This window comes from Squalius cephalus (genome assembly GCF_949319135.1).
Source record: "Squalius cephalus genome assembly, chromosome: 5".
Classification (NCBI taxonomy): Eukaryota; Metazoa; Chordata; class Actinopteri; order Cypriniformes; family Leuciscidae; genus Squalius; species Squalius cephalus.
The window spans coordinates 10,974,422-10,995,142 of record NC_137126.1 but is presented as its reverse complement, the minus strand read 5'-3'; the positions used below and the strand labels follow the sequence as shown (position 1 = coordinate 10,995,142).

Genomic DNA, 20,721 nt, shown 5'->3' with positions numbered 1-20,721 from the left:
ACACACCCACTGCTTTGATTATGGCAGGTTTACCTAGAACATAACAATGTGCAGTATTAATGATTTAAATCACTCTGTCTGAGAAAAGACAATCGACTGTGTACTTAGCGTACCAAACAAACACCAACCTATTTTGTGTGCACGTCACGAGACGACTCCTCGGGCGCGCTCCGATGATGTCATTAGAGGTGCAGCGTGGGACAGACATGGCAGCTTCCATATCACAGCAGCTCGAGGATTTGTTAAATCCTTTACCAAACTTCGTGGATCCCGAGGACGACCAAGATGAAGGTATTATACATAAATATCATATCCGTTAATTTAACGTGTTGTAAGACATTTTAGTGCTATTATAATGGCCAATCTGACACCTCCATTGCAAGCACGATGTGTCTGCATGCCTCAGTGTACTGAGAACTGACTTTACTTCACACTTATTAAGATCAACGACTCATAACATTTGATGTAAGTTAGTAATAAATACGATATTCCTAATAATTACTAGAACCACACATTAAATAATACTAAATAACTGCTATTAAAATGTTTACTTATTTTAAGTTTCCACTAACACAATGTATCATGGTGTGTTTTGTTTGCCGTGGTAGTACCGTGTTATTCTTTAAAGCATCATGTAAATACTATGGTAGAGTATTTGTTTTATATGGTAACCATTCAGTACCATGGTATTACTATCTGATACCATCATTGTACCATGATACTGCAACATTAGTTATAAGAACATAGCCTATATTAAGAAGAAACTTTTTACAGCAGGACCTATTAATAATTACACTACAACAAATGTGAAAGGCATTGTTTTTCTGCTATAGACATAGTCATTATTATGGTTTAGTGATATAGTCAATATCTTTACCTTATATGCAGGTTTTATTTATAACAAATGTATCACTACCTGTTAATATGATTAACTGTAAACTCCCATGAGTACTTAACTAAAATAAACAATAATATTTCATTTATTTGAACTGCAGAGACGAAAGCTAAAGTCATAGAGAAGTTTGATGAAGGTGGGGATGAAGATGATGATGCCGAACTTTTATCTGGAAATCTGCGGAGGCGCTCCGTTGCCATTCTGGCTGACGGTGATCGTCGATATTGTGGCAAGGCTACATCCAGAAAAGATCTACAGAAAGAGTTGGATGGATCAGGTGAGGTGAAAATGTTTAACAAAAATAGAGATACTTTTTGGTTATATCAACTAATGCACAACTTGCATATAGCTATCTGTGCATAATAAGCTGGGATTGAGGAACTAACTTATGTGCACATTTTTAGCTGATGAAGAAGAAGATGAGGATGATGATGATGATGAAGAAGAAAATGGAATGCTGGACAAGTACATGGAGTGCATCAAAGATGATGATGATGAGGAGGAGGATGAAGATGGTGACCATGATGAAGAAGATCACGCCGATGTCGAGGAGGATCTCAATGGAGATGATAGTTCACAGATGTCCAGCTTGGTCTCTAAAATGAAGGGCACAGACTTTATGAAACTCACAGAGGGAATGGATGATCTGGGAGACAGTGAGGAAGAAGAGGACTCAACAGCCAGTGAAGGAGAGAGTGAGGTAGGCTCTGAGGAAGGTGAAGAAGAGGAATCAGCCTTGAGGACCTTCTCTAAAGAGAAAGTTGATGAAGAGGTCGAGAAAGGAAAAGCAGTGAAAAATCAACTCGGTATGGATACTTAAGCACATTCACAATGTGCTCTAAAAATAAATAAATAACAACAATACATTTATAATAGGGATGTCCCGATACCACTTTTTGCAGAATGAGTCCGATACCGATGCTTTCATTTTTGGTACTCGCCGATACCGATACCGTAACCGATACCTGAATTTTCACTGCATTTGTAATTTTTAAATGTATTAGTAGATCAACCAAAAGAATATAAATCATATTAGTTGGCTTAATTTGTTCATCAAATATATATTTCTTTCAGTTATTTTCATGCTTAATTAAGCCTGCTAAAATGCATTATGAGCTTCTGTTACTGTCACTGTTCACTCTATCATATTTTATCTTCATTTAATAGCCACAGCACATATTTAGAGCTGCTTCAGCGGGGCTCAGTGCTGAGGATCGGGTCAGCGGTTCAAATGTTAGTCAAAACCAGTGAAATATCAATTATTTAATCCAATTTTGATACTACAACAAAAACTACCAGCCTAATTAATGTGAATTTAAAACAAGTAAGCAGTCAGTAACAAAATAAGAACAAACAATCGAATTACAAATAGGACAAATAAATACAATAGAACAAAGAAAGGCTACAAATGAAATAAACAGTGTTTTTAGAGTTTTTCAGGTAGATCTAACAGGTACAGAAATTTTAATAAAGTAATCAAAATGTGAAAAAAGCATATTCATTACTGTATAAATGATATATAGATGGATATTTTTGTAAAGTTGAAAAGGGTAGCCTATTTAGTCAAGAGCAGTGAGTAATTTCTTTGTCCTTTGTTTGATTAACATTAAAACACAGCCGCAGGTTTATTAGACTGCTGCCCCTTTAAGACCGAACGCACGGACCGCATTTGAACATGCTACGTTCATTTGAGATATAACCGACTTTGTTTACTATAGGATACTCGCCAAGACGGGCGTTTTTACATAATTTTGTGTGAATTCGTCCGTACAAGCGCAAGACGTGAAAGACAATTTAATTCAGTATTCACGCGCTGAGACGCTGGTTTGCGGGGCGCGCGCTTTGGATGTTTGCGTTCATGGAACTTCTTGACCTGCACACGTCCTGTAATAATGTAGGAAACCCACGCGTTATACTTAAATCAGGTAACAGTTCATGTTTTACTTTACTTACATATACGATTTAGTTTTCATCCAAATAACATGTGCTGAGTGAACGATCAGCAATCAAGAGCATTCAACAGAAGTGTTCTCTCTCTCTCTCTCTCTCTCTCTCTCTCGTCAGTTAACGACGTTAATAATAAGCTACATGCCTCGTTTTATTTTCTTTGCCATTGACATCCGACTGAACAAACTTTCCACTGATGTCTGTTTAATGTGCTCGACCAGCTCGCGCGTCTATATAGCCTCAGTTCACCTCGACAAAGCACTCGCTGCGGCTAGTTTCGTTTCGCAAAATGTACGTGGTATCGGTGCGTGGTATCGGCGAATTTGTATGAGTAACGTTAACGTTAGTAGTACGAGTATATGAGGACAGTATCGGCCCGATGCCAGTATCGGTATCGGGCCATCCCTAATTTATAATATATATTATAAGAAAAATAGAAAATACCAGAAAAATACTTCTCAACTTTATGCTGTTTTCAAATCTCTCCAGCTCTTTGGGACATGATGCTTGAAAGGCGAATCAAAATGCAGAAGGCTCTTGTGACAGCCAATCAGCTTCCACAGCCACAGACATTCCCAGAGTTCAAGAGCAGAGGAGGGGCTGAATACGCTGAAGCTTTAAAAAATAGTAAGTGCATTCACTCCATTTTAGCCATTTAACAGTGATATAAAAAGAACCGTGTTTTTCTAATCATTCCTTAATCCTAACTCAACTTTGGTAGTTGCAAATGTGCATATGTCTGAAATTTCACAGAACATGGGTCAACTTCTAGCCACATTCTTTTCTTTCTTATTTTGACGCATTACCTATTGAAATGTTCTGTTTCAAATTCGGACGTCAATTATCAATACTTCACTTAAAGTTGGCATGAAGTGGAAGTCTTTTCTTCCTTTTTGTGACGAGAGAAACGGCTTCTCGAACAAGAAAATCTGTAGGACGGGACTTGAGTTTGTTCATCGGGAATTGATTGGACCGTTGTCGTTTGGCATTGCTGCAATCTCCCATTCAGTAACCTGTCACTCACATAAGAGTGACAGGTTACTGAATGGGAGAGGTTAAAGTCCCACCCTCAGCCAGGGAGTGGAAGTTATTTTGATTAAAGTATGCACATATTTTTCAATTTTGATTTTACTGTAACTTTAATACTATAAAGATGTTCCTTTCCATTGTTCTTAAAGTACATTTTAAATGTAATGTTTAATTTATTGGTCAACTACACAAAGTAGGGAAGTTTGAAGTCAGTAAGGTTTTTTTTTTTAAAGAAATTAATACTTTTACTCTGCAAGGTCGCATTAAATTGATCAAAAGTGACAGTAAAGACATTTATGTTGTTACAAAAAAATGAATGCTGCTCTTTCAAACTTTCTATTCATTGTAGAATCTTGAAAAATTGTTTCATTGTATCATGGTTTCCACAAACATTAAGCATCACGCCTGTTTTCAACATTGCTAATAAGAAATGTTTTTTGAGCTTCAAATCATATTAGAATGATTTCTGTAGGATTCATGTGACACTGAAGACTGGAGTAATGATGCTGAAAATTCAACTTTGCCATCACAGAAACTGATTGCATTTTAAAATAAAGTAGATAATTGTTATTTTAAGTTGTAATAATATTTCACACATATTTCAAATGTCAAATAAACACAGCCTTGGTGAGCATAAGAGACTACTTTAAAAAAAGTCTTACCGACCCTAAATCTTTAAAAGGTAGTTTATATGCTTGTATTCTCCTTAACCGACATGAACAAAAGGCATGAAACTCGTTGTAATTCTCCCATCCTGTGTCTATTTCCGAGTCCACAGTCAATGAGGAATTATATGATCAGGCAGTTAAATTTCTGCCTTTATCATAATTTAAACCTGTGCAGTTAACCAATATCCCCTAAGGAAGCACAGCCCCAAAATCACTTTTGGTTTTAATATCAGGATTCTTCTAGCTCTGAGCAATTAATACATTTGTGCACCTTTTTCTCAGGCAGATCTGGGTGCTTAGAGAGACTACCTGCTCCTCATTTGCATATTTATTGCATTGGTCCTTTTGCTAGCGAATGATTGATGTGGGACCGTCCTCCTGAATTTTGAACAGCACGTTGCTTTGGGGTGAAAGGAGAGGGTGCTGTGCGTGCATACTTTTGATTAGCTGTAAAGATGACACAATCTGTGCAACCCCCCCCCACACACACCATTTATTTGCTCTTTATTATGTACAGTAAATTATAACATAGCCTAGGCTTTAGGGTTTGTTTCAAGGCTAGTAGTGTTTCGTATGTTGGTTCTGCAGGAATTCTAGGATTTTACTAGTACTAGGATATTTTATATAATAGCAAGTCACTTATTTTTTATAGCTAACAGGATAAGGTTTTTTTTCTGCTTTGGTTAATTCTTTCGCTTTAGGTTTTGTTTTTGCTTTGGTATGGTTTTGGGCATTACGGGTAAACTTTTGTGCTAGAAATGGCACTTGTTCTTCCAATGTACGTCTATGGAATGTATGTTGATCGTAAGTCTGAAGATTTTAAATCTGATTTCATACCTCTCCTCAACCACAAATCGCTAACTTCTAGTTGTCTCTGACATCATTTTAAAATTGAAAAATGACACACTTAACCTTTTAAGCTTGTTTTTTTTTTTTTTTTTTATGCCATGGAGTCAGTATCTTGTTTGATGGCTTGTTTGCTATGGGCTGTAGAATTTATTTCTTTGTGTTTTTAACTAGTGTAATGCAGAAATTAGTGTGCTGAATTAATGTTGTGGTCGACTCATGCTTTATGATAAGCTCATATCTGTGTGTGGTAGGTCATAAAGCCCTGAAGGCTCTACAGAGGTCTCTGCTGGAACTCCAAGATCTGCTGCTCTACCAAAACCCTGAAACCAGAGCTATTTCTCAAGGCAAGGCCTGGGGAGCCAGCAGGTACCAAATTCTGCTTTTAAAATACATTTTTATTAAGAAAATGTTGACAGAATGTTACTTTTTGGCTGAATTATTCCACATTTTATTAATGAAGCAAAAAACCATGGTATTGCAATATCAATTACTGTTCAATTTCTATTGAACTCATTCTTTATTTCTATTTATCAATGGGAACTAATCACAGGTTACTATTTTTGGGATGCTTCTTACATGTCATTGTTCTTCTGTTGTCTAAACTGTCAGCATCTAATTTCCTTAAGTGAATTTCTTTTGTCTTTTTTTCACATGTAGCAGTCCTAAAGATGATGAAGAAATTAACAGTGAGGTAGATATGGAAAATGGGGATGATGGCCAAGAGGAAGAACAGGAAGCAGTTCGGAAGGGACCCCCCAAACGAAAACTGGAAATGGCGGAGTATCCCAACTTTATGGCCAAACGCTTTGCCGCTTTTCTGCCTTACCGTGATGCCACCCTGCAGAAATGGTATGACAAGACGCGACTCACAACGGGCAAGAGCAATAAGGTAAAAAAAATAGTGTCTATAACCTAAAAGGTTATAAACTTTTTTTTTTATTATTTTAATATGTTACTTGAGGTTCACTCATAAAGTTAGTTTTTTTTTTTTTACATCAAAAAACAAATATATATGCCAGTGTTGCTCATTGCGTGGCACGCCAAGCTTTAATTTATGGCTTGCATGGCAGTAAATATTACAGTCATATGATCATGCAGTCAATAGATATTTCATAAAAACAATTAGGGCTATAACATAACCCATTAAAAAACTCAGTGTCTGCTCTATTACAAATAATTTCGATCGGATTGAAAGGGGTGGTTATTCATTTTCTAATCCGATCGAGAGAACATATAAACCATTGATCGGATTGAAACCCGAAACTGAAAGGACAACATATGACGCGTGGAACGAGCTGTTCTTCCTGTTGAGTAAAGTGTCATATAAATGAGTGTCCCGTCATTCTAAAATTCTCCTTTCACTGTGAAGTGTGAAGGAGAAGTGAAGTGGAGCAGGACAAACGTCCTTGTTTCGGATTCTCATCCACAGACGACTGGTTTTTACTGCGTGATAAATATAAGCAGCACGGCACAACGATTCATATGCTCATTGTCTCCAAATTATTATGTCTACTGTTTAAAACAAATAAAGAACCTATATAGGAGAATGGTAATAAGCGCAAATAGCGGGAAACTTGTATATATGTGCAGTGTGCACGTCAAAAAATTAATTCCGATTTGAAGCTTGTGACATATAAACACGCACATCAACCCAATCACTTTTTTAGCGTGAACATGTAAATCAGTAAATTCAGATTTATCAATCAGTATGAATTCAATCCGATTGAAAGAAAAGTTGTGCATGCCACTGCCAGTGACTCAATGCGGAGTTGCCAGTTAAGGCGATCTTTCCAGCTCTTAACGCCGAATCTGCTTTTGGATGGTTAGATACATGATGGGCTAATGTAGAAAAATAAATAAATAACTTGAGGTCATTAAATATATTTTGGGATGAATATATTCTGGAAATCCTGCTTTTTTTGTCATTAAGGGAAATCATCTTGTCTAAGTTACAAATTTGATTGGTAAATGATAAAGAATGATTTTCCCCCTACTTTTGTATTTAGTGCATTGCATAGCATATTGTATGTTCAGGGATGACAGACTGATAAGCAGACATGGTATTTATGACTGGATGTAACTTTTGACACTTTGCGGTTAAAGTGGCTCTCCTATTGAGTTTGTCCTATCAGTGTGGCTCATGAAAAAAATAGTGAAGACCACTGATATATGTGGAAACATGATTATGTTCAACCTTCATTCTGACCATCTGTCTGAATTTGAAAAGATGGTCCTTTAAAGATTGTCAGTAAAAGGCCACTGTTATGATTGGCTTACGTCATTGCATAGGAAACGGTATCAACGGTATGCACGTGATTAAGTGTTTTGAGAACATTTTATATATATATATATATATATATATATATATATACAGTACTGTGCAAAAGTCTTAGGCATGTTAATATCCCCACCCCAAAAATGTCCCCAAAAATGGTTTTAAGTCAGTTATTCATATCTTTTGCTGTAGTGTGTCAGTAGGAACCATCAGTTTACATTTCCAAACATTCTTTTTGCCATTAATTGTAATAATCCAGTGAGATTTCTGTATGCACAAGGAATCTGACAATAGCCAGTATGATCTGATCTCACCATCATCGAGTCCGTCTGTGATTACATGAAGAAACAGAAAAAACTGAGACAGACTAAATCCAGAAGAACTGCGGGAACGTCTCCAAGATGCTTGAAGAAACCTTCCTGCAAAGCTACCTGAAAAACTATGCGCTAGTGTACCTCGACAAAAGCTGTTTTAAACGCAAAGGGTTGTTACACCAAATATTGATTTGGATTTGTTAATAGAAGTTAAATCATAAATAAATTCAATTTATGATTTTATTTTTGAAAGCATTCTCACTTTACAGCATTTTAACACAAGTGCCAGTACTTTTCACAGCACTGTAGCTTTGCAGGAAGGTTTCTTCAAGCATCTCGGAGACGTTCCCGCAGTTCTTCTGGATTTAGTCTGTCTCAGTTTTTTCTGTTTCTTCATGTAATCACAGACGGACTCGATGATGGTGAGATCAGATCATACTGGCTGTTGTCAGATTCCTTGTGCATACAGAAATCTCACTGGATTATTACAATTAATGGCAAAAAGAATGTTTGGAAATGCAAAAGCACTACAGCAAAATATATAAATAACTGACTTAAACCATTTTTGGGGACATTTTTGGGGTGGGGATATTAACATGCCTAAGACTTTTGCACAGTACTGTATATATATATATAAGACATTTATTAAAAGAAACCACCCACTTGTTTCCAAAACTGAACTGGGTTGCATTTCCCAAAAGCATTGTGAGCCCAAGTTGATTGTGGAGACCATTGCCATCTCTACGATATACTTAACTGAACGGAACATGCATCTGTTTACTGTATCCAGTGTAGACAGCGTCAGTGATTTATAATGGGTTCTATTTGCTTTTGATGTGACGCTCGCATCCAGTGTTGGCAAATGTCAGTCGTTAAGCGACTAAATGCCAGTGGGCGGGGCCTATGGTGCGATGATGTCTTGCTCTGGAGGCAGGCATATAAAATTTATGTCACAGATCCCACAATATCAAAACAAGACGTTTTTGAAGCTTGATTAAATAAATTGTTGGTTTATAATAAAAGGAATTTGCAGGATGTTTTAATGGTACAAAGACCCCTTATATGTCAAAATATCAAGGCAAATTTGATGTCTCATGTCATGGCCCCTTTAACACCCCAATTATTTGGTGTTCTAAAAACAATCTTTATGATTATGACTGTACACATGGGATGGCAAGACTTTATCAGTGAAGAAGAATAGTTGGCGAAAACCGAAAGTGAATGATAGGGACCAGTGTATCCCAAATTCACAGAACTTAATTTTTTCTTAAATTATTATGAGGTCATAACTGCATTTATAATAATATAGAAGAAATGTGTTGTTTAATATAGGCCCAGTTTCACAAACAGGGCTTCAATTAAGCCAGGATTAGGCTTTAGTTCAATTAGGACTTGCAGGCTTAAGCCTTGTCTGTGAAACCGGGGCTTAGTTTTAGATTGAATATAACGTCACACTGCTCACGTCATCACTTCTTGATTTGTCAACTGCTTGTGTATCTTCAATAGTAATTTACAATGTCTTTGTCTTTTCCATCACACAGGGTTTTGGGGCATTTGACAGGAACATCTTGACACAGGTGGAGCAGGTTTTAATGGATAAAGAGAGGCTGGTGAGACGTACACAGACACGCAGGTCTGAATACAGAGTTCTGGGGAAGCCAGAGCCCATCGCGCCTGAAATGGACAGCAGTGTCACAGAGGGAGAGGTAAGACATGGCTCTGATTTTAGAGGGATGATTCTCTTTTAATTGAATATACTGCTCTGTAGATTTGCTATAGCATTGTTAAGAGCAAAACATCTTTAAGTTAGTCAAACCAGCCAGTTCAGTAGGTGACAATGAGTTTTTATATTTCTGTTAGTGTAATTGTATTAGGAGTAACACAATAATGTAAAACTACTTTTAAAAGTAATAAAAGTAATCTCATGCTTGAAGACTGACTGAGCTCACTCTCTGTTTTAGGCAGCTGAATTGGCACTGAAAGCTAATGTGCACCTCAAAGATATGGACGAGGAGATTTTTGATGACGATGACTTTTATCACCTGGTAAGAAAACAGACAGGATGAATTGTTATTATGCAGTTTATTTGTCAACAACAATGAGTACATTGATGAGTAGCTATAAAGAGATTGTAGACATACTGGGGTGATGTCAGGAAGCTCTCTCTCTTTTTCACAGCTACTTCGAGAGCTTATTGAGCGCAAAACAAGTGCGACAGACCCCAATGATCAAGTGGCCATGGGAAAGTGAGTGTGTGTGCATGTAAATGTTTCATGCGTCGCGTGTATTTGGCCATAGTAACTCAACCTCTGATCTCACAGGCAGTGGCTTGCCATCCAGAAACTACGAAGTAAAATCAAGAAGAAGGTGGACACCAAAGCCAGCAAAGGCAGGAAGATCAGGTAAGCTGAAACACTGCTGAAAGACTCGAGATATGCTCAGAACTCAGGATAAACTAGTGAATCTCACAAAACCTGTCAATGAAATGTCCAAGCCATATTTCCCCCCAAAATCAAAAGAAAAATTAAGAAATTATATTTAATGTGACATTTTCACGAGTCATTTCCCACCCAAAGTCTGTCTGTCTGTCTCGTCTGTCATCAATTAATTGTAATTTAACAAATTATAAACAAATCGATTTTAATTAAATTTTGCTTTAAGAAAATGATTGAATTTATTTTACTCTTGGTGTTAATAATGGCCTGTAAACTAAAGCTATCAAAAATGTCATTAACTGAAATAAAATTAAAATATTTCAAAAGATAAATTATTTCAAATAGTTGCCAAGTTGAAATACTAAAAATTAAAATGTTCAGGCAGGATGATTCTCATTTATGTAACAGGCATTTTATTTTCGTTTTGGGGTTAAAAATGGTCTGGAGATACATGCATACAATTCACTCACCAAAACAATTGAATTGTTTTGACACTAGCACAACTATAGCAGCTCTTCGATACAGCATTATTTTAGTTTTATTCAATACAAAAACAAATTCATAATGAAAAAAAGAGAAAATGAAAACATAAACTATAAACATAAAGACTAATTCAAAATATTAAAGGGATAGTCCACCCAAAAATGAAAATTAGCCCATGATTTACTCACCCTGAAGCCATCCTAGGTGTGTATGACATTCTTCCTTCAGACGAATACAGTCTGAGTTATAATAACATTTTTGTCCTGGCTCTTCCAAGCTTGCTTATGAGAGTGAATGGCAGTTTGACTTTGGAAGTCCATTAAATCTATTCATGATTAAAGTGCTCAACACAGATCAGAGGGGGTTAATAAAGTCTTCTGAAGTGAAGCGATGCGTTCGTGTAAGAAAAATACCCATATTTAAAACTTTATCGACTAAAATAACTAGCTTCCGGCAGACGGCCATACTAAGACTTACGCCAAAAGAGTAACACTTGAACTTGACGCACAACGTAATGACAGCAATTGACGCCTCTCGCGGTTCAAACAAACAGGGCTGGGCAATTGCGTTTGTCATTACGTTGTGCGCCAATCAAACTTGGAAGAGCCAGGCCATTTTTTAATATAGCTCTGATTGTATTCGTCTGAAAGAAGAATGTCATATACACCTAGGATGGCTTCAGGCTGAGTAAATCATGGGCTAATTTTCATTTTTGGGTGAACTATCCCTTTAAGAACTATAATAGTATCTCAATGATACTAACATAACACTGCTTTTATTTTATTAGCTTACAAAGCCATTTTTTTTGGCGGCAAGTCATATGCTGTTATTTGGTAGCTTAATTCAGTTACGCCCAGATAGATGATATTACAGGAATGAGGTGGGTTGTTTCTGTTGACTAAGCACCAGATATCATCTCTTATCACACATCTCATTTAATTGTGTGTTTGTAATGTAAATGAGTTCAAAATCACTCACAATGAAACCTCACAATTCAATTTACTCAAGACTCAATTTACTCAAGACTCAATTTACTCAAGACTCAATTTACTCATTCTTTCAAACTTCTTGTCAGGTTTCACATTCACAGTAAGCTGATGAATTTCATGGGTCCTATGGAGAACAGCAGCATGAGTGATGAAGCCCGGTGAGTGACGTCTTATGTTCTTCTCATGTCTGATTTTCTCTTTCTGCTGAAAAATCATATACATATGATGTATAAAGTTGTTTAACAGTGTAGTTAACACAAGAATGAAAATGTCATTTATACTGTGGAACAAAAGATGTTTAGCAGAGAATCCCAGCTGCTGTTTTCCATGGAAAGTAGATGTGAAAATAAAGGACAAAGCAGCATCAGAAAAGCACTTTATATGCATTGTGCGCTACATTCCCATACATTCCCATTACTGTGTTGTAAGGTAACCAGGAAATTGTGTGTGTGCGCGCGCGCATGCGTTTAATTAATGGTTCAGTTGTGTGTTTCTCTGTCCTGTCAGCCAACAGTAATCCTCCTCAAACAGAGAACAGGCTAATCAAACACACTTTGGAGATATGCAAATATACAAACACTCACGCGTCAAAGACTTCACTTTAATCCCCCTTCTCATATTTGTATGTTTTCTCATGGTTTGACAAAGACTGTTGTACATATCAGGTGTTTTGTAGTTACTTTTTTTCATTTTCCTATGAGTGATCAAAACATAATGTTTTCATAGTAAACAACATACATACACTTCTGTTCAAAGTTTGGGGTCAGTAAGATTGATTTTTTTAAAGAAATGAAAAGAAACTTTTAATCAGCAAGGACACAATAAATTGATCAAAAGTGACAGTAAAAGTAAAAGATTTCTGTTTTTATTCATTAAAGGATCACGAAAAATATATATATCAGAGTTTCCACAAAAGTATTAAGCAGCACAACTGTTTTCAACATTGATAATTTGTTTATCAACCTATAAGTTACATTTATATTTTTTATATTAATGGACTACCCAAGCAAAAATATACCTTAAACTACCCTGTTTTTGGGGTAATACCATGGTATTCATCAAAGTACCTTGGAATAATATGTAGTACATCAATGACACACATTCAGTACCATGGTATATATTAGTAGTAAGTCTGTGATATTCCTGTCGTTGTAACATGGTATCACATTAATTTTGTGCAGGTGTAGAAACACTTCATGATGAAGCTTATCAGATATTGTTAAATACAAAAATCAGTCTTGATCTGTTTATTATGGAAGCTTGTTTCCACCATGGAGTATAATTATGACTTTTTATCTTGCTATTCTGACATTATAACTCGCAATTGCATGTTATAAAGTCAGAATTATGAGAAAAAAAGACAGAATTGTGCAATGTCGCACTTACCTTTTTTATTTTTTATTCAGTGGTGGAAATAAGCTTCCGTAGTTTACTCCCCAGTACTTTTCTGTCTCCTAAATTTTAGTGTGTTTCTCAAACAAAATGATCAAATGACTTTAGAAGACTCTCGACAACAGCAGTCAATATTCACTTTCTTTATACAAATAAGAGCTTGAACATTCTGCTAAATAACTATGTTTGCGTTCCTTCGGAACAGAATCACAGTTTTGGAGTGACATGAAGGAGAGTGAATGAGAATTTTCATTTTTGGGTGAAATTCCTTAGAAAAATATTGAAATTGTATACACCTAAAACAGGAAATCACAGTCCTACAAAATCAAGCCTTGAACACACTGATCTTCTCTCTGTAGTCTTCTATTGTTTTCTTTTCCTCAAACACTCACAGTAATTATTCCTGAGGAGGTTTTAAGGGTTCCAGCATATGCTGTGCTGTTTGGAGAGGTGTAGAGGAGAGAGATGGAGGATGTGGAGGCAGGATTACAGAGGAGAGGATGGATTGATGAAGAGGTGAAGGATAGACTTGGCCTGGTGATCACGGTCACAGTGCTGTTCTACTTGAGCACGTAGAGGACGAAAACATGAAGCACTCAAGGAGGTGACAGAAATGAAATGAATTATGCTGAACTGTAATGCGCGCACACATCTTTAGGAAGACCAGGAGACAACAGAACCAATTGTGTCAAACTCTATTTGCATTGTAATGTGTGTATGCTTTTCAGAAGGTCATTTAAACGTATTTTGATTAACAATGGATGAATTATCTGTAATCTCAAAACTAGATTTTAGCCACAGTAATTTATGTAAGAATGCTGTATCGAGTAACAGTTTCCTTCCTGCATATACATATGAAACGAAAATTTATTCAAAGACCAGAAACATCAAGAGCTGTATGTAATATTTCTTAATTTTTCTTAAAACAATGTGTGTGTGTGTGTATGTATGTAATGTGTGTGTGTACCATTCAAAAGTTTGGGGTCTAGGATTTTGCGGGGAGAAAAAAATTAAATAATTATTTTATTTTGCAAGGATGTGTTAAATAGATTAAATGTAACAGTAAAGACATTTATAATGTTACAAACAAATTTCATTTTAAGTAAATTATGTTCTTTTGAACTTTCTAATTATCAAAGAATGTACTGTATCACAAAATAGTTTTCACCAAAAATAGAAAAGAAAAAGCAGCACAACTCTTTTCAAAATTGATAATAATAGGAAATGCTTCTTGAACATCAAATTAGCATATTCAAATGATTTCAGACTGGACTAATGGCTGCTGAAAATTCAGCTTTGCTCTCACTGGAGTACTTTAAATTGAATAGAAAATAGTTCATTTAAATTGTGATGTTTCATAATATTACTATTTTTACTGTTTTTGTGATCAAATAAATACATCCTTGGTGAGCATAAGAGACCAAAACGTAAACAATTTTTTTAACCTTGACCCCTTGAGTTTAAGGCCGATTTATCCTTGATTTATCCTCGATTTATCCTCGATTTAAAGGGATAGTTCACTTTGAAATTTTTAGCTTACCTCAAGGGCATCCAAGATGTAGGTGTCTTTTTTTTTCCGCAGTAGTTTCAATTTTGATATTTTTAGGTCAAACATTCTTGTCTGTCAGTCATTTAATGCAGGTCTATGGTCACTGTCTCAAAGAGCATGCACAGAGTCCAAATTAAAACAATTCCCCATCGTAAGTACACATTGATGGCCTAAGACACGAAACAAGCGGTTTGTGTGAGAAAACGAACAGTATTTATATCGTTTTTACCTCTTATACACAGCCACGTCCAAGTGATCTGAGGGCGCGAGCGCATCCTGGTGTGTGACGTGTGTGCAGACTGGTGCATAGATATATATACACTAGATGTCGCCTTAAAGACATTAGTTCCAATGAACTGCCGTAGACAAGGCGACATCTAGTGTGTATATCTGTCACACACCAGGAAGCGCGAGCGCCCTCAGATCACTTGGACGTGGCTGTGTATAAGAGGTAAAAACTATATAAATACTGTTCGTTTTCTCACACAAACCGCTCGTTTCGTGTCTTAGGCCATCAGTGTGTACTTACGATGGGGAATTGTTTAATTTGGACGAAAACCTCGCAATCTGCTCATACAGTAATGTGTGTAGCATTAAATTCACAATATAAAAAAAAAAAAAAAAAAAAAAAAAAATTTAAATGGGGCAAATTAGTTAGTGTAATAATAATGCACGGCAAAGAGTGCATGCAGTATATTATGATAGTGGTCAATTTCCGTTATCAGAGCCACAGATTACACAAAATGAGGCCTGACCTTTGCCAGCCACACACACATGCTTAGTAACACGTGCTTGGTCTTATTTACATAACAATCGGTGAACTACAGTTATTATGATGTATGCCGATGGCATCAGAGAGTGACCGGTGACCTTTGCCGGAGAGAGATTCTAGGAGACCTTTTCCTCGTGCAGCCAGATACACTCGTACACACAAACACTTTCCCTCGCCTGCTTACACATCCCCTCTGCCATATCTTAGCACCGGCTCTATAACACCGACATGCACCACTGGCCCCATGAATGTTAATGTTGACGTTGCAGGATGGGGAGTACACACACACCATAGCACACACACAACCTACACCCTCTCTCTCTCACTCTCGCAAGCAAGAAGACACGCAGCATACAAATTCTGTGGGGGCTTAAGAGATAATCTCAATGCATTTGTCCCTGATGGGGTGATGGGACGAGCCAGGGACTCTGGGTAGTGTGAGGGTCCTGGGTAAACCTCATCAGGAGAGAAGGGTCTCATCTTTCCCTCTGATACTGAGGATCTCTCCTCAGCCCTGTGCTTCTCCTGGTTCTGTTTGGATCAGATTGTATGCGTTGTGTGACGGCCGCTACGAGCTGTAATCCTGAACGCTGGTGGTGCATTTCTAACAGGGATTTGGGATTAAGGATGGTCCTGTTAGCCTGGTCTCAGCCCTGGCCCTCTGGGACATTAGCACCTCAGTCTCAGGACCGTTCATGTGTGCTTTTGTCGTCTCTGCATTAAATAGGGCCACAGTTTATCTATTAGGATTTGTGGCCTTTAGTCGTGGATGAACAGATTGAGTTCTTCACGCCACTTGTATATAGATTCTCTTCTCTTGTTTAATACCAGTTTTGTTTTCCAATTTCAGAGTTTTGTTGCCTTGAAACAAAAATCTAAGCAATGAGAACAAATTTACAGCTCAAATAATACACATTCTTATCAGTATAATTATAAAAAAGCTTTACATTTCTGCTTTTAATCCTCAATGAGTTAATATCTTCCTGAAATGTTACTTCCATTGTAAGTGCCTCATCATAACCTTGATCTTTCTTTCTTTGAGGTGGTTGAAATTATTTTTGTTGTTATCCGCATTATGCCTCACAATTGAGCTTGACTTTTATTGAACATTGTATGCAACCATAAACATGGTATAGTGATGATATATATATATAATAAACTTTTATTTTTTATATCAATGTTGAAAACAGTTGTTGTGCTTAATATTTCTCTGAAAAACCATGATACTTTTTTTCAGGATTCTTTGACGAATAGAATGTTCAAAAGAACAATTTATTTAATTTCTTTATGAATTAAAGCATTATGTATCTATCTTAATGTCCCCCAAAATTTTAACAGTAGTGTATTGTCATACTAGGTGTATGTATTTTAATATGAACATGGCACTCGGTACACGGCACAACAACCAAAAAAAAAACTTTTTAAAATGACATTTTCTGAATTGAGAAATGCAGCAATTTATTCAACCTATTTTCTTCTATTTGTGTTCAGGTCTGAGCTGTTTCGTTCCCTGTTTGCAAATGGTCCAGCACACTGAAACATCTGTCTCAACACGCTTAAACCCCAGTGTGTGTATGTACTGCACTGTTCTCACACACTTCTGCTGGTGAAATCCTTCCGGGACCTCAGACTCAAACCTAGGTTTTTTTTTCTTCCTGTAAATGAAATTAAACATTTCTTTTTATTTGTAAAATGACACATTTTAGTGCCCTTAAATTAAAAATACCATTTTGTCAACAAATGTGTGTTTTGTCATTGATGCCTTAATTTTACACTGAGTGCATGATCACATATAGTAAAACCAATATGTACCTATGTTTTAATTTCCGTCTCTGGAAGAATTCTGTAATGTTTTCTGATCAGAGTTATCAGAGAATCCTAGGTAATCCACCTCAGGCTTTCACTATTGTGACTGCCATAATTTTAATTGGGTATTGAATTGCTGTGATTCAATTTGGCCTTTGTCATTGTTGGTAGGTAGTATGAGAATAGACTGTGAAACCCACACAGAGGGGACCAGATGAGAGAATGATTGCTGAATTGATAAATCAATGGAAGTGTGTTCCTAGATCCTTCTGTCATTTGATTTCTCTCAAGACCGAAGAATAGCATGAAGACGAGCACTGATTATTTCTTGTTAGAAACATGCAGTCACTGAACATTCAGGATTTCATCTCAGGCCACACTCATTTGCATACTTATATGTAATTTTCCACCCTCTCTGATCCTTAGTATTTAACATCCGGATATTTAAACCAACTGTTTTTGTTACTTTGTTTGTTGTTTATGACATCTATACATAACCCATCATTAATAGCTAGCCTTTTGGTTGTAAATGAGTAACAATGCCTATTTCCCACATTACATTGTGATTTAGTTGTCGAAAGATGTTCTAAAATGTAACAAACTGGGGAGCCCAAACTCTGGTTTGAGTCAAATTCGCTGGTAGATCCTTCAGGGTATTTCAGAGAGGAGGGGGTGCCTAACTCACGTCAACTAACCACTGGTGTACTTCAGGGTTCGGTACTTGGCCCTTTTGTTTTCACACACATCACAGACTTGTCATTAAAGCACATGGACGTCCCTGCAAAGCAAGTGACAAACAGCTCTATTTATCATGCCAGCACAGCTCTCAGCTTGTCTAGTGGGAATATTGGTCTGGATAAACACACCACTTCAACCAGAAAGTATGTTCTATAAAACTGAAAATCCTGTTTTTCATGATATGACCCTGTACAATCAATCAAGAAAGAGCCTCTACAAGTACATGTAAGATTAGATTTTATTCAGTTAATATTTAGAGGCAATCACAGTTTGCCACAGTAAACAGGAAATTCTCCATTTTGAACATGGAGAGACAGCTTCAGATCACTTCAGTAACATGTTTAACAACGCTTACAGATACATGAGACAATTCATCACCCATTTGGGTCACAGCATGTCAGCAAACTTGACACGATTTTCACCTTTCATTGAGTCAAGCAGTAGTGGCAGCTTGAGGTTTTCCAGTAGTAGCTACAAACCATCATGTCGATGATACACTGAGGATACAACAGAGCATCTTTAGATCGTGTATAATACTCTATTCACCTCTCTCAAGTATCATTTGCCCCCTCCATTGCTTGCTTTTAGTACATTTCTACACTACACTCCTGGTAAGTCTTTCCAGAATATGTATATGGTAACAATCAAATTCAACTAACCTAAAAGTTTGTTGAATGTTCTACAGTTACACACTTGCAGTATAATGTACCATGTTGTTTTTAGAGATGATTGTTTAATAAGTTATTAATATATTCTCGTGATATTTTATCTATGCTAAAAAAAATAACAACAGCATATAAGTACAACACCAGTGGATTGACATTTTTTTAAAAAAAATATTATTTTTTGGTTAAACGAATGAAACAAGCACAGTCAAAATGATGTGGTCATATGGCTCAATGGACCATCCTGCATGTGAAGAATAATACTGCCCCTAAACTGCAATTTATACGACAACAGCTACATCACACCCATTATAACCAGCGAAGCAGGAGTGATCTAGTCACATGGCTCGTTCTTAGAGTGGACCGGTGTTATAACCTGACTGTTGTAGTAGAAAGTATAAAGTTGATTATGAAATTGCAAACGTTCTCTCTTGCCAAGTAATCTACTGCCTTTTAAACAGTTCTAAAAAAAAAAAAAAAAAAAAAAAAGTGAAATCCTCTAACAGCTTTGGGAAGCTTGTTTCTATAATTGGTCTCTGTTCATCTAAGTCTCAAAGTGCACTTGACTAGACTGCAAAACTATAAATGACAACACTAGTACTTTCTCTTTTTTTACTTTAGTGTTTCTGAAGGTGCGCATTTATGTGCATTGATAAGTACTAACACAGAGTATCTTTGCTGTAACTCTTATTTCAGATTCATAGCCAACAATGTGAAGTAAGTCACGGCACTGCCATGTTGGCTCCTCTAGTTCCAGTTTCCAGTAACATCAGGCCTCTGAGATGATTGACAGGGCTCTACGAGGATGCAGGGGCGTCCATGGTGGACAGGATACGGACCACCTCGGCACGCTGCGTGGGGGAAATGTGCTGGGTCATATGAACGATCGAGTCCATGGCCACTTCTGGGTTAGCTTGAACCAGGCTAAGAAACAAGAAATAAAAAAGTGTTCATTTAAAACCCCAAGATATGAATTTAACAGTGAATAAATGCGAGTGTAAAAATACATTGCATTGCAAAATTCAATGCAGTGATTTAATAAAATGAATTGACCATTTCTTTTCCAAAATTCAATTATATTGGCATATAAAGTTATTTTAGTAAGCAAACAATTGTAGTAAGCATATAAAAATCCAGTTCCTCAATCTACTTCTGGTGTGGAGGCATTGGTCTCTTAAATCCACTTGCGTTTGTATCAGCTTTTTTTTTTTTTACCGAATTATGAATCGTGCAAAAACTTTAATCAAATAGTGACCAAATTTCAGATTTACATCATACAGTTTAGTAAAGAATTGGAATTGCACTTTAACTGTTATCAGTGCAAATACATACAAAATATATATATTATTATAAATATATATATCCCCTGGAAAACGGAGTCTGATTAGTTAACTCTTTCCCCGCCATTGACGGAAATTTCCGTCATTTGTGAGAAAACGCTTCCCCGCCATTGACAGAATTTTCCAGCTTTCCGTGTTTTCTGAAAGAGTACAGAATCTCCTGATTAAAATACGTGCGAAGAAATAGCAGAAGCAAGCGCTATCATGTGTAATCATGCATATTCAAAATAACGTGATCATCAACATTAAACAGCGTATAAATCAAGACTGCCTAATGTTACTGAATGAAAAGTAGACTCAGGATGAGCTACAGGACTGTTCAAGCATTGGGGGTGTTGATGGACTCGATTTACTCCATCTATGTTTTGATCATTGCTCTGAATCTGATCCAGATGTAGTCTGACAAAAACATGACTTTCTCAGCTTTTTGCTCAAACTGTTGCTTTTTTATGAAACCACATTCAAGTGTTGATTAAAAAAAAGAAAAATGAAGCTAGAATAAAACTAGAATAAAACGTTTTTTTTTTAAGCAGTGGTCTGTTCTTTCTTTTGATAACTTGCATGTTCAGATATTC

The 20,721-nt window shown here is 36.5% G+C and overlaps 2 protein-coding genes across 2 annotated transcripts in view; one reads left to right on the top strand and one right to left on the bottom strand.

The window, feature by feature from the left end:
• The first annotated feature begins 150 nt into the window (after positions 1 to 150).
• Positions 151 to 17,335, top strand: aatf (apoptosis antagonizing transcription factor). Its single transcript, XM_079870752.1, has 12 exons — positions 151 to 291; positions 996 to 1,172; positions 1,300 to 1,701; positions 3,332 to 3,469; positions 5,640 to 5,754; positions 6,046 to 6,277; positions 9,519 to 9,683; positions 9,939 to 10,022; positions 10,156 to 10,223; positions 10,299 to 10,379; positions 11,971 to 12,042; positions 17,089 to 17,335. The coding sequence occupies exons 1-12, from the start codon at positions 174 to 176 to the stop codon at positions 17,132 to 17,134; spliced, it is 1,698 nt and encodes a 565-aa protein (XP_079726878.1). The 5' UTR covers positions 151 to 173; the 3' UTR covers positions 17,135 to 17,335.
• Positions 17,336 to 18,362: 1,027 nt separating this feature from the next.
• acaca (acetyl-CoA carboxylase alpha) overlaps positions 18,363 to 20,721 on the bottom strand; it is a 66,599-nt gene continuing 64,240 nt past the window's right edge. Inside the window, 1 exon segment of the mRNA XM_079870733.1 lies at positions 18,363 to 19,730. Within this exon segment, the coding sequence (XP_079726859.1) occupies positions 19,604 to 19,730 (127 nt within the window). The 3' untranslated portion in view covers positions 18,363 to 19,603.

Coding starts and splice junctions, on each gene's coding strand:
- aatf (XM_079870752.1), top strand. CDS start 174: ATGATGTCATTAGAGGTGCAGCGTGGGACAGACATGGCAGCTTCCATA. Junction 3,470..5,639: donor CGCTGAAGCTTTAAAAAATA/GTAAGTGCATTC, acceptor TGTGTGTGGTAG/GTCATAAAGCCCTGAAGGCT. Junction 9,684..9,938: donor GCAGTGTCACAGAGGGAGAG/GTAAGACATGGC, acceptor TCTCTGTTTTAG/GCAGCTGAATTGGCACTGAA.